Consider the following 16,279-nt stretch of genomic DNA (forward strand, 5'->3'; position numbering starts at 1 on the left):
CTATAAAAAAACTTTATGAAGGTCTCTCGAAAAAGTAGAAAATAGAGGGGTGCCTGGCTGGCTCAGTCAGCCTCGACTCTTGATCCCAAAGTCATGAGTTCAAGTCCCACAGTGGGTGCAGAGCCTACTTAAACAAACAACTCAAAAAGTTAAAAATAGAACTACCATACGATCCAGTGTGGGGAAATAGGTTCAAGACTTCCTTCTGACATAAATGGGTCAGAAAAAAGCTTTGGGCGGAAAGCCGCCACCATGGGGCAAAACACCCAAAGTTAGCCAGCGAGATATTATAATGGGATCATGAGCAACTTGTTATATCACTTCAGGAAATTAATTTCCATCTGGCACTAATATACTATTGTGCTTTGATCACAAACCCCACTTGCCCCCCAGATCCTTTGCTTCTTACACACACATGTTAACAATTACCATCTGATTGTTTTCTTCATGTTCACCACGTGTGTAAGATCTTGAGAGCTCAATAAAAGAGACAAAACCCCTGCTTGGGGCTCTGGTCTCCTCCTGGACATTAGCCTCTGTCATATCCAATTCTGCATCTGCTCTCTTGCTGGACAAGAGAGAACTCCAGACTCATAGTCTGTGACAATCCAGCAATTCCAATTCTGTGTATTTATCCAAAGAAATGAAAAAACGAACTTGAGAAGATACATATGCCCCCATGTTCACTGCAGGATTATTTATAATAGCCAAGACATGGAAGCAACCTAAGTGCCCACTGACAGATGAATGGATGAAGAAAATGTCTTCCTTCCTTCCTTCCTTCCTTCCTTCCTTCCTCCCTCCCTCCCTCCCTTCCTTTCTCTCCCCCCCCACCCCACACACACAATGGAATATTATTCAGTCATAAAAAAGAAGGAAATCTTGACATTTGTTACAACAAGGATGAACCTTGAGGGTATTAGGCTAAGTGAAATAAGTCAGAGAAAGGCAAACACCCTATGATCTCACTTACTTCTATGTGGAGTCTTAAAAAAACAAAAAAGCTCATATATATAGGGAACAGATTGGTGGCTGCCAGAAGTAAGGGGGGTGGGAGGGTGGACAAAATGGGTGAAGTGCATCAAAAGATACAAATTTCCATATATAAAATAAGTAAGTCATGGAGATGTAATGTACAGCATGGTGACTATAATTAATAATAATCTATTACATATGTGAAAGTTGTTAGAGAGTAAATCTTGCAAGTTCTGATCATAAGAAAAATAATTTTGTAGCTATGGTGAGATTTTAATTACATTTTGCAATATATACAATACTAAATCGTTATGTTTTATACCTGAAATTAATATATGTCAATTAAAAAAATTATTATCTGATTCTTGGGGTGCCTGGGTGGCTCAGTTGGTTAAATGTTCGTGAGTTCAAGTCCTGTATCAGACTCCATGCTAACAGTACGGAGCATGTTTGGGATTCTCTCTCCCCCATTCTCTTTCTGCTCCTCCCCACTAGTGCACTCTCTCTTTCTCTCAAAATAAGAGTTATATATATAAATACATATATATATATAAATACATATATATTATAAAAATACATATATAATATATATTTATTAAATTTTATATATTTTTATTATATAAATACATATTATATAAATACATATATAATACATACATATATATATGTATTTATACACACACAAACACACACACACACACACTGACCCCCAGAATTCAATGAGAATTCAAACTCTTACTAGTTCTCCTTTTTTTTTAATAGTAATAGGGCGTCCGGGTGGCTCAGTCGGTTAAGCATCAGGTCATGATCTCACAGTTTATGAGTCGAGCCCTGCGTCCAGCTCTTTGCTGACAGTTCAGAGTCTGGAGCCTGCTTCGGAATCTGTGTCTCCCTCTGTCTATGTCCCTCCCCTGATCATGCTCTCTATCTCTCTCTCTCTCAAAAATAAAATAAACAGTAATACAGTTATTTATATAGGTTCAGTAAGAATCTGTTCCCCTTCTTATAGTTTGTACCTCTTTCATAATTGATTGAATAAATCAACTATGCAACCAAGTACTTATCTGAAGAACATATTTGAGAACTGGATTTTAGGTATGACAACTCGTTTTAAGGAACAAAGGCTGGCTGCAGTTATGGAACCAAAGCCTATAATAAAGCCAGTGAAGTAAAGGATTAAAACTTCTCAGGTTTGGGATATTGTCATGGGTTGAATTTGTCTCCTCAAAATTCACATGTTGAAGTCCTAAACCGAAGCACCTCAGGATGTGACTTGTTCAGAAACAGGATCGTTGCAGATGTAATAAGCTAAGTCAAGGTCATTCTATGTATGGTGAGCCCCTAATACAAAATGACTGATGTCCTTACAAAAGGAGAAAATGTGGACACAGATCCACATGGAGAGAGAACACCATGTGAAGATGAAGGCGGGTATCTACTACTAGCCAAGAAATGCCAAAGATTGCAGCAAACCACCACAAGTCAGGAGAGACACATGGAACACAGTCTCCTTTACAGCACTCAGAAGAAATTAACCCTGACATGTTTATCTTGGACTGCTAGCCTCCAGAACTGAGTCAATAAATTTGTGTTGTTCAAGATATCCAGTTTGTGATATTTTGTTACAGCAGCCCTAGGAAATTAATGTAGTTGTCCAAACTATATACATTCTAAAGAAAGATCTTCCCTGGCCTATACCAAGTTCCAAGTCTGGAATATTCTGTTAACAATGTTGTTGTTTACCTGTGATCTTAAGGTCCCATTAGATAGTTTATGCTAACAATGTGATTTAGGTGGGGGCCATGGGCTTCACCTCTGGAGGGGCTGAGAAAATTAAATTCACATTTAACTAGTTTTTATCCTACACAACTTTAGTACATTACAAAATAATTATCAACCATTATATATATTATATACAATACATACATATAATTTGTGATAAAATGTACATCAAATTTACCATTTTAACTGTTTAAAATGTACAATTCAGTGGCATTAAATACATTCAAAAAGTAACTATCACCATTATTCATTTCCATAAAGTTTTTATCAACCCAAACAGGAACTCTGCACTCTTCAAACAACTCCTTGTTCTCCCCTCCCCCCAGTCCCCGGTAACCACAATTCTACTTTCTGTCTCTATACCTTTGACTATTGTTGTAGGTACCTCATTTAAGAGGTGTCACTTGATATATTGTCCTTCTGTGTCTGGCTCTTTTGAGTGAGCATAATATTTGCAAGACTCTTCCATGTTGTAGCATGTATCAAAATTCCATTCCTTTTCATGGCTAATATTCAATTATATACATACACCACATTTTTTTCATCCATTCATCTGTTGATGGGACACCTGAGCTCTTTGTACCTTTTGTCTACGGTCAATCAACGATGTTTTGATGAAACGAAGCAAAACAAGTAATTTTAAAATTCCATTTCCTTTCCCATTTGAATGCAAATAATCTCAAGGTACACAGTTTCAAAGATAACAAAATGCATCCCTAAGTGACTAAACTTTACAAATACATGATTTCCTTACAATATCCATGCTGCTTTAAATTAAATAATCTCTTTATTATGTTATTAACAGTGCCTTTTGGGTAAGAAACTGATATAATAAAACTAACATGCCACTAAGGACACAAGAACAGTATTACTAAAATAAATGCACGTCCTAAACCTAAGAGTAACTAGAAGAAAATGAAGCCATATACTAAATACAAAATCAAACAAAAACAAGAAAAAATAGTATGATATCCTGACCTTTGCTAAATGAAAGTGTAACTGATAGCCTTTTAGTTACTAAAAAATAAATACATAAAAAAGAATCTTCAAGGCCACTCATAAAAAGTTATGGACCTTTTCAAATATCAACCTTTACAGTATGCTCATCGCTGAATAAAATATTGAGAGACACAAGTCTTACAACTCTAAGAAAAATCCCAAAGAAAATCAGACAGATAAAATGAACAAGAACAAAATTCTGAGAAACAGTTTAGGATAGTAAAGGAAATGTATCTATTTTAAAAAAGCACATTTTACAGGCACCTGGGTGGCTCAGTCGGTTAAGCATCCGACTTCAGCTCAGGTCATGATCTCGCAGTTCATGAGTTCCAGCCCCGTGTCAGGCTCTGTGCTGACAGCTCGGAGCCTAGAGCCTGCTTCGGATTCTGGGTCTCCCTCTCTCTCTGTCCCTCCCTTGCTTGTGCTCGGTCTCTGTCTCTCTCTCTCAAAAATAAACATTAAAAAAATTAATTCAAATATTTCAAACTCTTTAGCAAATAAATTAACACCAATGAAAAAATAACCAGGTCCACTAAAAAAAATAATAGAAAATAAAAATAAATCAAAGACTTGGTTAAAGCCATAGGGATACAGAAGCAAATTTAAAAATCTTATATATATATTTTTTAACATTTATTCATTTTTGAGAGACAAGAGTGTGAGTGGGCGAGGGGCAGAGGGAGAGGGAGGCACAGAATGTGATGCAGGCTCCAGACTCTGAGCTGTCAGCAACAGAACCCAACACAGGGATTGAACTCACGGACCGCAAGATCATGACTTGAGCTGAAGTCAGACATTTAACTGACTGAGACACCCAGGCACCCTGCAAATTTCAAAATTTTAATACTTTGAATAGGTAATATATTCATATGATCCAAATTTCAAAAAAACAGGAAATATTATATATTTTAAAGTCCAAAATAAATTGAAAGAATCTTCAAGAGATATTTGTACACCCATGTTTACAGTGGCATGATTCACAATAGTAACAAAAGGCAGAAATAATCCAAGTGTCTATCAACAGGTGAACAGATAAACAAAATGTGGTACATATGTACAATAAAATGTTATTCAGCCTTAAAAAGGAAGGAAATTCTGACACATGCTACAACATGGATAAACTTTAATGACATTATGCTAAGTTTATGAAATAGCCAGTCACAAAAAGACAAATAGTGTGATTCCACTTACATGATGTACCCAGAGTCAAGTCAAATAGACAGAGACAAAATGCAGAACAGTGTCTGCCAGCTATCGGGGGGAGTAAATGCAGACTTGCTGTTTAATGAATACAGAGTTCTAATTTTGCAAGATGAAAAGAGTTCTGGAGACCGGTTGCACAACAATGTTAATGTACTGAACACTACTGAACTGTACATCTTAAATGGCTAAATTCATAAATTTTGAATAATGCCTATTCTGCCACAATTAAAAATAAAAAAAACACCCCTTCCCACCGGCATCCAGCCACCACCCAATTCCCACATGCCTAGCCCTCTGAAACCACTTTTACTACTTTATTTACCATGAGTTTCCTTATGCATACATAAGCAAGTATAAACAAACTAAGCAAATATGTACACTGTTCTATATCTTGCTATTTTCATTAAACAATGTATCTTACAATTCTTTCATTCAAATGTAGAAAACTTCATCATTTAAGAGCAGCATTTTAACAAATAACTTTAATGTGTATAGCAAAGCTTTAAAATAACAGAACTTACCAATATCTGGTGGACACTGCCCATTATAAGGGAACCAATTTCCTTTCACAGTGAAAGGACTTTTCCTGTTGCTTGTTGAACCAGTTCCCAGCTGCCCGTTACCACCAAGTCCAAAAGAATAGATTCGTCCTGATGAAGGAACAAAAGCAGAAGTGTGCTGCCTAGAGTAAAATGATAGAAAATCTCAGACTTAATGTTACCTTCCAAACAATTTACATTTAGAAAAGCTTAACAAATATTAACTGATGATTTTTCTTTTTAAAAATACATTAACAAAACTATTATACTTCTTAAATTGTCTGTACATAATATTAAAAGTCTTACTGTATATTCAATGAATTCTGTACCACACATGTAGGCTGCATTAACATGACCCAGAAAATTTCCACAAATGTCCAAATTTAAAAAGGCCAGATCTATACTAGAATCCCTTATAAAAGATGATTCAGCACAAGAGGTAGCATCTAACTAGGATGTCCAAGTTAAGTTCTCCCCTTCCCTTCCCTGTAACATTCTAGCCTGAAGCTTTTCTATGAGGGTCCACTACCAGGGCACCAATCAAAAATTTTACAATAAGAAACGGGCAAGTAATCCACTACCAATCTTCTGATTGGTGTGTGTGTGTGTGTGTGTGTGTGTGTGTGTGTGTGTGTGTGTGTGTAATAAAATAATAAAACAAAGCTTCCTTTCTCTTCTAAATAAAGTGACCTTACATATACATATGCACCCAGACTCCTTTGGAAGTGGCAGAGGGGAAGCAAACCTTGGAAACTGAAGATCTGATGCTGAAGAAAACCCATTACTCAGTGAACCTGATGTTTTACCACTGTGCATTCAGGAATGGGTTAAAGAGGATAATCCAGCTCAGGCCTTGCGTTCCTCAACTTGTTTTATGGCTTCCATCATGTCTGGCAAATTCTTAAGTATCTTTTCTATAAATATTGTTTGTCTCACATTTATTCAATTATTTTCTCCTTGATAGTGTTACATAAATGTTGCACCTTCCCAATATATCCTACCAGTCTCTTAATCTCTCTTTTATATCCATGCCCCTTGTGAGTAATTTCTCTGGATCTGTTTTTCAAATCACTACTTTTCTCTTTAGCAGTGTGTCCAACCTGCTGTTTTAATTACTCACTGAATTTTAAGTTTCAATGACTATGTCTTATCTCATTTCTGAAGTTCCTTCCCCTCTCAAATATGCCAGCCTGTTATTTCATTTAAAAACTGTTATACATTGTGAAACTTAATACATACACACCAACCCAGGACTACTTTGACAAGCCCCAAACCCACCTTATGGCAACCCTGTGATTACAAATTCTCAGAGGAGATTCAAATCAGAAACGAGACCAAGGACAGAAAAGTCTCCTTATAAGCAAGGGAATATTTCATTGTGAATTCTTTCCACGATGTGGTTTTATTGGGAGGACATGGTTTCTCAGGCCTCACTAAGGCTTCACTAATGCTTCTATCAGCTCTTAGGCCTCATCTCCTGTCCCAAACTCCTTTGCCCTCTATGGTATACTGTTTATCAAAAAAGCCAAAAGTATTCCTCTCCCTATACCCATTATGCTTATAATATGACTTCTGTGGCTATTCCCACCAAGATGCGGAATCTATTTCTCCATGTCTTAAATCTGATATTATGCCTTACAAGTGGCTTTGAATTCTTTCTCCCTCTCTCTTTAGGAACCCTGTTCTACTATCAGGAGACTAACCCAAAATAAGTGTTTGAAGAATGACATACAACCTGGGCCAGAAACAAGCTGTCCCAGCTAAGGCCATGCCAACTACCCAAACCCTAGCCAGATAACCAGCTGATGAACTGAGTCCAGCTAAGATGAGAACTGGCCAGCTGAGCCTAACTCAAATTACTGAACCAAAGAACTATTAGCAAAGTAAAAAACTGTTTTAAGCCACTGAGTTTTGGGGTGCTTTTTTTAGCAATATAAGCTAATATATTACCTACATTTGCAAATTCTTTCAGGGCACCTCCAAAGTCAGTTCAAACAAACAGCTATGGTTTCTAGATTTGTTTTTGCCCTGTGGCGTTATTTAAAAGGTTTTTTGATTCGAAAGGGCTTTCAAGTTATCTAGTCTATCATATTACTGAAAAACTAAGTAGAATCTAACAACCATTTTACCTTTGAGGCAAGGGCAATCAAAATTTTTTAATCAAGGGTACTCTTTTAACAAATGAAATGTTAAATGGAATCCTAGCATATAAAATAGATTAACTGCTACAGTCAAAGGGTTTCACATTGCCCAGTCTGCCTCTTTTAGGACTGTGACATCTCAAAGGAACATACAGCTTAAAAATTACTGCAATCCTGGTTCATTAAAGTCCTCCTCAAAATGGTCTACTAAAGTAGTGGTTCTTAAACCTAGCTGCATAATGGAATCACCTAGGGATTACGCTAGGCAACAATATACATTTCTTTGGGGGGGGGGGGGGCAAGTGAGCAAGGGGCAGAGAGAGAGAGAGAGAGAGAGAGAGAGAGAGAGAGAGAGAGAGAAAATATCCCATGAGGGGCGGAGAGGGGGGTGATTAGGAGAGAGAGAGAGAAGTGGGGCTTGAACTCAAGAACCATGAGATAGTAACCTGAGCTGAAGTCAGATGCTTACCCAACTGAGCCATCCAGGTGCCCCAACAATATACATTTCTAAAAACTCTCCAAAAGATAACAGCATGAAGTCAGAATTGAGGGTTACTAAATAAACATAATAATCCTAAATTCTAGATTTGATATAATAGCTCAAAAACATTATAATATTATACCACTGGAATTTGAACCTTTTGTTTTTGGATCATCTCCTTGATGGATTCACATTTCTTATGTTTCTCATCTGCTTCCTTCAGGAGGCTTTTGACAATTATTCGATAAGGAAATTAATACATCTTATTGTACCAACTACCTGGAAGTCAAACTGGTCAGGATACCATATGCCTACCTACATTCCCCACATAGGTAAGTCTTTGTATCTCAATCAATATATAACTGAAAATTCTTCCCCAACACAATAAACATATTAAATTTCTAGAAAGAATTGAGTTCACAAAACTGAAAGTAACTATTCAAATAATCTTACCTGTTAACAATTACAAAATTAGATAACATTATTTTAAAATATTGTTTTATAGTCTTTTAATGGATTATGCATGAAGATAAACAAGAATAGATGAACTCTCTAAACTTCAGGCAACATATATTCATGTATAACTTCAGCAGTACAAATAAGGTTTGATAATAAGCACTCCTGGCTCATATATATGTTGAGTTTTGATTTACTTTTTATGATAAAGTCTAATTCATACATTGGAAAAGGAAAGGAAGGCTTTATCAAATCATTCCCATAATTTTTCAAATATATAACCAAGCACACAAAACTGGGCATACAAAGAAACAGGGCACCATGAACAAAATTTAACAGAAAAAAGAAACAGAAATAGATCCTAAAGATTTCAGACGTTGGAATTATCAAACACAAGAATCTAGAACAACCATGTTTAATAATTTTTTAGTGTCCAAGAAATAAAAGCCAAACTTGAAAATGGACAACTGGAAACACTAAAGAAAAAAAAATTCAGATTTTAAAAAGAACCTGTAAGAATACTAGAACTAAAAAATCCAAAATAACTGAAATCAAGATCTTGAACGACAGATTTAATGAAAAATAGATACAGCATAAGAATAATGGGCTGAAATATAAATAATAAAAACAATCAGGAAAGCAGCAAAGAGGGTCAAAAATGTGGAAAATAAAGAATAAAGCTACAAGGCAGAGTATGAAGATTCAATATACATCCAATCAGAGTTCCATGAAGAAAGGAGAAGCTATGTCTAAACAGATAATAGCTTTGAATCCCCCATAACTGATCAAAGGTATTATTCCAGACTCAAGAAGCCCCATAGGAAAATGAGGAAATCAGACCCTGAAAAATGAAAGCAAAACTGGAAAAAGATTTAAAAAGAAACACAACAGAGGCTCCTGGGCGGCTCAGTCGGTTAAGCGTCCGACTTCGGCTCAGGTCACCATCTCATAGTTCATGAGTTCGAGACCCGCATCGGGCTCTGTGCTGACAGCTCAGAGACTGGAGCCTACTTTGGATTCTGTGTCTTCCTCTTTCTCTGCCCCTCCCCTACTCATGCTGTCTCTCCATCTCTCAAAAATAAATAAACATTTAAAATTTAAAAAAAAAGAAACATAATACCTTCAAAGGAGCAACATACTAATAGCTGGCTTCTCAATAAGCAAAGCCAAAAGACAATAGAATGGTATCTTCAAAGCACTGAAAGTAATTACCAAGCTAGAATTCCATCATCGCCAACATCATTAAAGAATTAAAGTGAAATATGGGAGGCCTGGGTGGCTCAGTCAGTTGAGTGTCTGACTTCGGCTCAGGTCATGATGTCACAGTTTGTGAGTTCAAGCCCTGCATTAGGCTCTGTGCTAACAGCTTGGAGACTGGAGCCTGCTTCAGATTCTGTGTCTCCCTCTCTCTCTGCCCCTCTCCCACTCACACTCTGTCTCTCTCTATCTCTCTCAAAAATAAACAAACATTAAAAATAAAAAAATAAAAAGAATTAAAGTGAAATAAAACATTTTTAGATAGATAAAAGAGTGTTCAGATCTATTCAAAGAAAATTCCAGAGGATGTTCAGACCAAAGGAACTGGAAAATATGAAGAGCAGAAAAAAAAGGTAGTAAATATAGGCATTTCTAAATGTACACTGACTATATGAAACAATGTTTTTGTGAAGTTTAAAATATAGAGAATGAAAAGTTGGGAAAGGTAAATGAGAGGTCCTCATAATGCCACAAAAAGAAAAAGTTATTTATTAATATAAATTAAAGATAAATGTTGTTTCCATTTATGTTTAAAGTAACAACTAAAAAACAAGGTATAGTTTCCAAACAAGAAAAGGGAATTACACACACTTAAAAAACTATCAATCCAAAGAAAAGAAAATTAGAGAAGAAAAAAATAAAATATTTAAAGATAGATAGTAGGGCACATGAGTGGCTCAATTGGTTGAGTGTCCAACTCCTGATTTCAGCTAAGGTTATGATCCCAGGGTGGTGGGATTGTGCGCAGCACTGAGCTCCACATGGAGTGTGAAGCCTGTTTAGGATTCTCTCTCTCTCTCTCTCTCTCTCTCTCTCTCTCCCTCTGCCCCTCTCCCCTAATCATGAGCACTTGCTCTAATAATAAAACAAAACAAAAATAAATACAATACAACACATTATACAATAGATGACAAAGACAATATAAAATTAACTATGGCAGGATTAAATACAAATGTATTCGTAATTACAAAACTGACAAAATGGTCAATTTAAAGACAAAGATTGCCAAAGTGGATTCTTTTATTTAATTTGAATATAATTAGCATTCAGTGTAATACTGAATGAGAAAATCCCAGGCAGGCTCTGTGCCGTCAGCACAGAGCCCAATGCAGGCCTCAATCCCATGAACAGTGAGATCATGACCTGAGCCAAAATCAGGAGTTGGGACACTTAACCAACTGAGCCACCCAGGCACCCCTTTTGTTTCTTAACATATGAGTGCAATCATATTTGTTTTTCTCTGACTTATTTTACTTAGCATTATACCCTCTAGATCCATTCATGTTGTCGCCAATAGCAAAACTACCATACTAAATTTTTAAAGATCTAACTTAATGCTGTTTACATGATAGTCATCCAAAACCCGCCAAAAGACAAGGTAAAAGATTTATAAATGAAAAATATGTAAAGAATGAATATAACATACAATATACGAAAAAATATATAAGTAGGAGTAGCCCTATTAACATCAGATAAAAAGAGACCCAGGGGTCCTGGGTGGCTCAGTCTGTTAAGCAACCTACTCTTGATATCTGCTCAAGTCATGATCAGGCCCCACGATGGGCTCAGAGCTAAGCATAGAGCTTACTTTGGATTCTCTCTCCTTCTCGAACTGCCCCTCCCCCACTTCTCTCTATGTGCACTCTCTCTCAAAATAAATTTTAAAAAGTATCATTAAAAAGTGGTCTAGAGGTCACAATCACAATGATAAAAATTTCAATTCACCAAGAAGAGATAAAATTGGAATTTTATGCACTTAAGATGGACTCAAAAGCAAAAACTGTCAAACAGTGTAGAACACTGTAATATTTCTTCTTCAGTAACTAATTAAAAAATGGTCAAGCAAAACAAGCCAACAAACAAAAATGCCACACAGAAGATCTGAACATTGTTAGAAAAACTTTACATAATTGAGACACCTGAGTGGCTCAGTCGGTTAAGCATCTGACTCTTGATTTCAGCTCAGGTCATGATCTCTCAGTTCATGAGTTCAAGCCCAGCGTCAGGCTCTGTACTGAAAGAGCAGAGCCCACTTGGGATTCTCTTTCTCTCCCTCTCTATCTGCCCCTCCCCTGCTCGCTCACTCTCTCTCAAAAATAAACATTTAAAAAACTAAAAATAAAAACTATATAATGGGCATATACAGAACACTGCATCCCACCACTGAATGAACTAAAGACTGAAATGTATGAAATGAAAAATATACACAAAATATGGATCGTAAAGAAAAAAAGTTGGTTCTGTGAAAAGATTAATAAATTGATAAACCTCTAGAAATGGAGGTTTAAAAAAAAAGATCAGGAAAGAAAGGAAAATTTACCAACATCAAAACAGGAAAAAAACAAGAGATCACTATAGATCATACAAACATAAAAAAATTTTTTTAAGATAATACTGTAGTCTACTGAAAATATAATTCCACCTCTTTACTATCCTGTAGTATTAAACATGCACAGTCTTGTTACAGCCTGATGGTAGATAAGCACCATGCATTCCCCCTACCTTAACCTTACTCTTGGTCATGTAATTTGTTTTTGGTCAACAGGATTTCTGAAGCAGAAGCTTGAGAAGTACACATACAGGTGCTACTCCCAAAGAAAATAAAATACCCAGAGGTAGCCACTGTTCTCTGGCCTGAAATGAGACCTGTAACAAAGCCATCCCTGCTCAGCTGCAGACTGAACGAAGTCTCCCTAATGGTCATACATCTTGAAACAGCTGTCCCAACTTGCAGCAAAAATAAGAGCCACTCCAGGTGACCCATAGCCTGAGAAAGAACCATCTCAGATGATCCACAGAGTAAGAAATAAACATTTATTTTTATAGGTCACTGGCATGTTGTTTGTATAGCAATAGGCTAATATAGATACTGAAATTTTACATTCACATGTTTACAATTTAAACAAAAATGGAAAAATTCATAGAAAAATCTAAATTACAAATAACTGACAAGAAAAAATTTTAAAGCTACCTTATAAAGAAACTGAAGAATGTTTTTAAAATTCCAAAAAAGAAAATACCAAGCCCAGATGGCTTTAAATGACAAGGTCTACTAACTTCTAAAGTGGTTGTCTTTCAAATAAAGAGAAAACAAGGGTATAATCCCCAATATATATTATTAGACTAGCATAACCTTAATAATAAAACCTGGCAAAAATAACAACAAATGTGAACTACTGGGACTTCATCAAGATAAAAAGCTTCTGCACAGCAAACAATTAACAAAACTAAAAGGCAGCCTATGGAATGGGGGAAGATATTTACAAATGACATATTGGATAAAGGGTTAGTATTCAAAATCTATAAAGAACTTATCAAACTAAACAGCCAAAAACCAAATAGCCCAGTTAAGAAATGGGCAGAAGACATGAATAGATACTTTTCCAAAGAAGACATCCAGTTGACTAACACACATGAAAAGATGCTCAACACGATTCATCATCAGGAAAATAACAAAGTAAAACCACAATGAGATACCACATTGCACCTGTCAGAATGGCTAAAATTAACAACACGAGAAACAACAGGTGTTGGCGAGGATGCAGAGAAAAGAGAAACGTTCCTTTCGCACTGTTGGTGGGAATGAGAACTGGTGCAGCCACTCTGGAGAACAGTATGGAGGTTCCTCAAAACACTGAAAATAAAACTACCCTAAGATCTAGCAATTACACTATTCAGTATTTACCCCGAGGTACAAAAACACAAATTCAAAGGGGTACATACACCCTGATATTTACAGCATTATCAACAATAGCCAAACTGTGGAGAGAGCCCAAATGTCCATCAACTGACGAATGGATAAAAAAGTAGTACATATACACAATGGAATATTACTCAGCCATCAAAAAGAACGAAATCTTGCCATTTGCAATGACATCAATGGAGCTAGAATGTATTATGCCAAGCAAAATAAGTCAGAGAGACAAATACCATATAATTTCATTCATATGTGGCATTTAAGAAACAGATAAACATATGAAAAGGAGGAGGGAAAAGGAGAGAGGGAAATAAACCACAAGAGACTCTTAACAATAGAGAACAAATTGAGGGTTGATAGAGGGAAGTGGGTGAGAGATGGGCTAGATGAGTGATGGGTATTAAGGAGGGCACTTGTGATGAGCACTGGTTATTGTATTTAAGTGATGAATCACTGAATTCTACTCCTGAAACCAATACTGCACTCTATGTTAACTAAATTAAAAAAAAAAAAAAAACAAAAAACAAAAACCCCACAAAACAAAAAGTAACAGAAAATTATAAACCAAGCTCAGGGATAAACATAAATACAAGTAATATTTTTAAAATATTAGCAAACCAAATGCAGCACTATACAAAATGGTAACATAGATGATTAAACTGGAGCTACTACAGAAAAGTAAAGCTGTTTTTATTTACTAAAATCCATTCATATAGTTCACCATTTTAACAGATTAAAGAAGAAAAATCATAAATCATTTCAATAGATCCAGAAAGACCAACAAATACTTAACAGCCACTCATTAAAAATAAATAAATAATCCTTTTAACTATGAAAAAAGAAAAATTCCTTAATGTGATATAGGTTATCTACAGTAAACTTATGGCAAACATGATACTTAATTGTGAAATACTGAAGGTTTGCTCACAGACAGAACATAGGACAACATGCCTTGATCTTTAGCACTTCTAGTGAACATCAACCTGGTGTCCCAGACAGGACACCAGACTAGGACAAGAGATATGTTAACCGTAAGTATTAGAAATGAAGAAATAAAGCTAAACTGATTCACAGATGGTATGACTGTGACACACAGTATAAATAAGTTATTTTGTGAAAACAATAACTGAAAGGGGGTGGCAGTAGAGCCATACAGGAACAGAGTTTTTGTATGTTGTTGAAGTTAACCCAGTATTAATGTGAATTAGTGTTATAACTTCAGGATCTTAAATGTAATCACCATGGTAACCACAAAGAAAGTAGCTACAGAATATACAGAAAAGGACATGAGAAGAGAATTAAAACATTTCACTAAAACAACAACAACAACAACAACAACAACAACAACAAACAACAAAAAGAGACAGTAAATCCAGGAAATGAAGAACAAAAAAGTAGAAGACATACAGAAAGAAAATAACAAAATGACAGAAGTCCCTACATCTCATAATTACCTTTAAATGTAAATGGGTTAAGTTGCGCACTCAAAACACAGAGACTGGCAGAATGGTATTAAAAAAAAAAAAAAAAAAAAAAAAAGACCAAAAAGTGAAAAGATGAAAAAAGATATTCCATGCCAATAACCAAAAGAGAGTAAAATGGCCATACAATTAGCGGACAAAACAGACTTTAAATCAAAAAAGGTTACAAGAGACAAAGGACATTATATTTCAACAAAAGGTTCAATACAGCAAAAGTAACAATTAAAATCATTTACACATCTAATAAAAGACCATCAAAATATATAAAACAAAAACTGAAAGAACTGAAGGGAGAAATTATTCTGCAATAATGGTTAGAGACTTTAATGACCTTACTCTCAAAAACAGAATAACCACACAGAAGTAAGGAAAAAGAGAATTTGAACAATAAGTCAACTAGATCTAATAGGACACACTATTCAACAACAATAATATACACATTCTTCTCAAAGGACATGGGACACTATCCACATTAGACCATATGGTAGGCCAGAAAGTAAGTCTCAATAGATTTTAAAAGACAGACACCATATAAAGTATCTTCTCTGAACACAATGGGATAACATTAGAAATCAGTAACATTAGGAAATTACAAAATTCACAAATCTGTGGAAATTCAACAACACACTTTTAAATGACCTATGAATCAAAGAAATCACAGACAAATCAGAAAGACGTAAGAGATAAATGAAAATGAAAACACAATATATCAAAACAAGAGATGAAGGGAAAGTAGTGATAAGGGGGAAATTTACATTTAAAAACAAGAAAGATCTCATGTGAACAACCCAACTTTACAACTTTAAACACAAAGCTAGCAGAAGAAAAATTAGAGCTGAGATAAATGAAATAGAGAATACAAAAATAGCAAAAGTCAGTGAACTAAAAGCTGGTTTTACAAAGATCAACAAAACTGACAGAACTTTAACTTGACTAAGAAAAAAGAAAAGAAAGAAATTACTAAAATCAGAAGTAAAAGTAGGGGCCCTACTATTAATGCTGCCAAAATAAAAAGGATCATAAGAAGAGTATATAAGCAATTATTTGCCAAAAATTAGATGATTTAGATAAAATACACAAAATCTTAGAAATACAAAATTTACTAGTACTACATCACGAAAAATAGGAAAACAGAAAAGATCTATGAACAGTAAAACGACTAAATTGATAAAAAAAAATCTCCCAGCAAAGAAAAGCCCTACATTAAATAGTTTCATTGGTGACTTCTACCAAACATTAAAAGAACTAAATCCAATCCTATTCAGAGT

General features: G+C 35.3%; 1 protein-coding gene across 7 annotated transcripts in view; it reads right to left on the reverse strand.

Annotated features, from left to right (window-relative positions):
* The window catches only part of HERC4 (HECT and RLD domain containing E3 ubiquitin protein ligase 4), a 137,263-nt gene that overhangs the window by 67,972 nt on the left and 53,012 nt on the right, over positions 1-16,279 (reverse strand). For all 7 annotated transcript variants that reach the window (XM_040485170.1, XM_040485169.1, XM_040485168.1 and 4 more), the window contains one exon: positions 5,481-5,641. In XM_040485170.1, the coding sequence (XP_040341104.1) occupies positions 5,481-5,641 (161 nt within the window). The remainder of the gene's footprint in view (positions 1-5,480; positions 5,642-16,279) is intronic.

Source organism: Herpailurus yagouaroundi, unplaced genomic scaffold, assembly GCF_014898765.1.
Source record: "Herpailurus yagouaroundi ecotype Mexico unplaced genomic scaffold, PumYag 163, whole genome shotgun sequence".
NCBI lineage: Eukaryota > Metazoa > Chordata > Mammalia > Carnivora > Felidae > Herpailurus > Herpailurus yagouaroundi.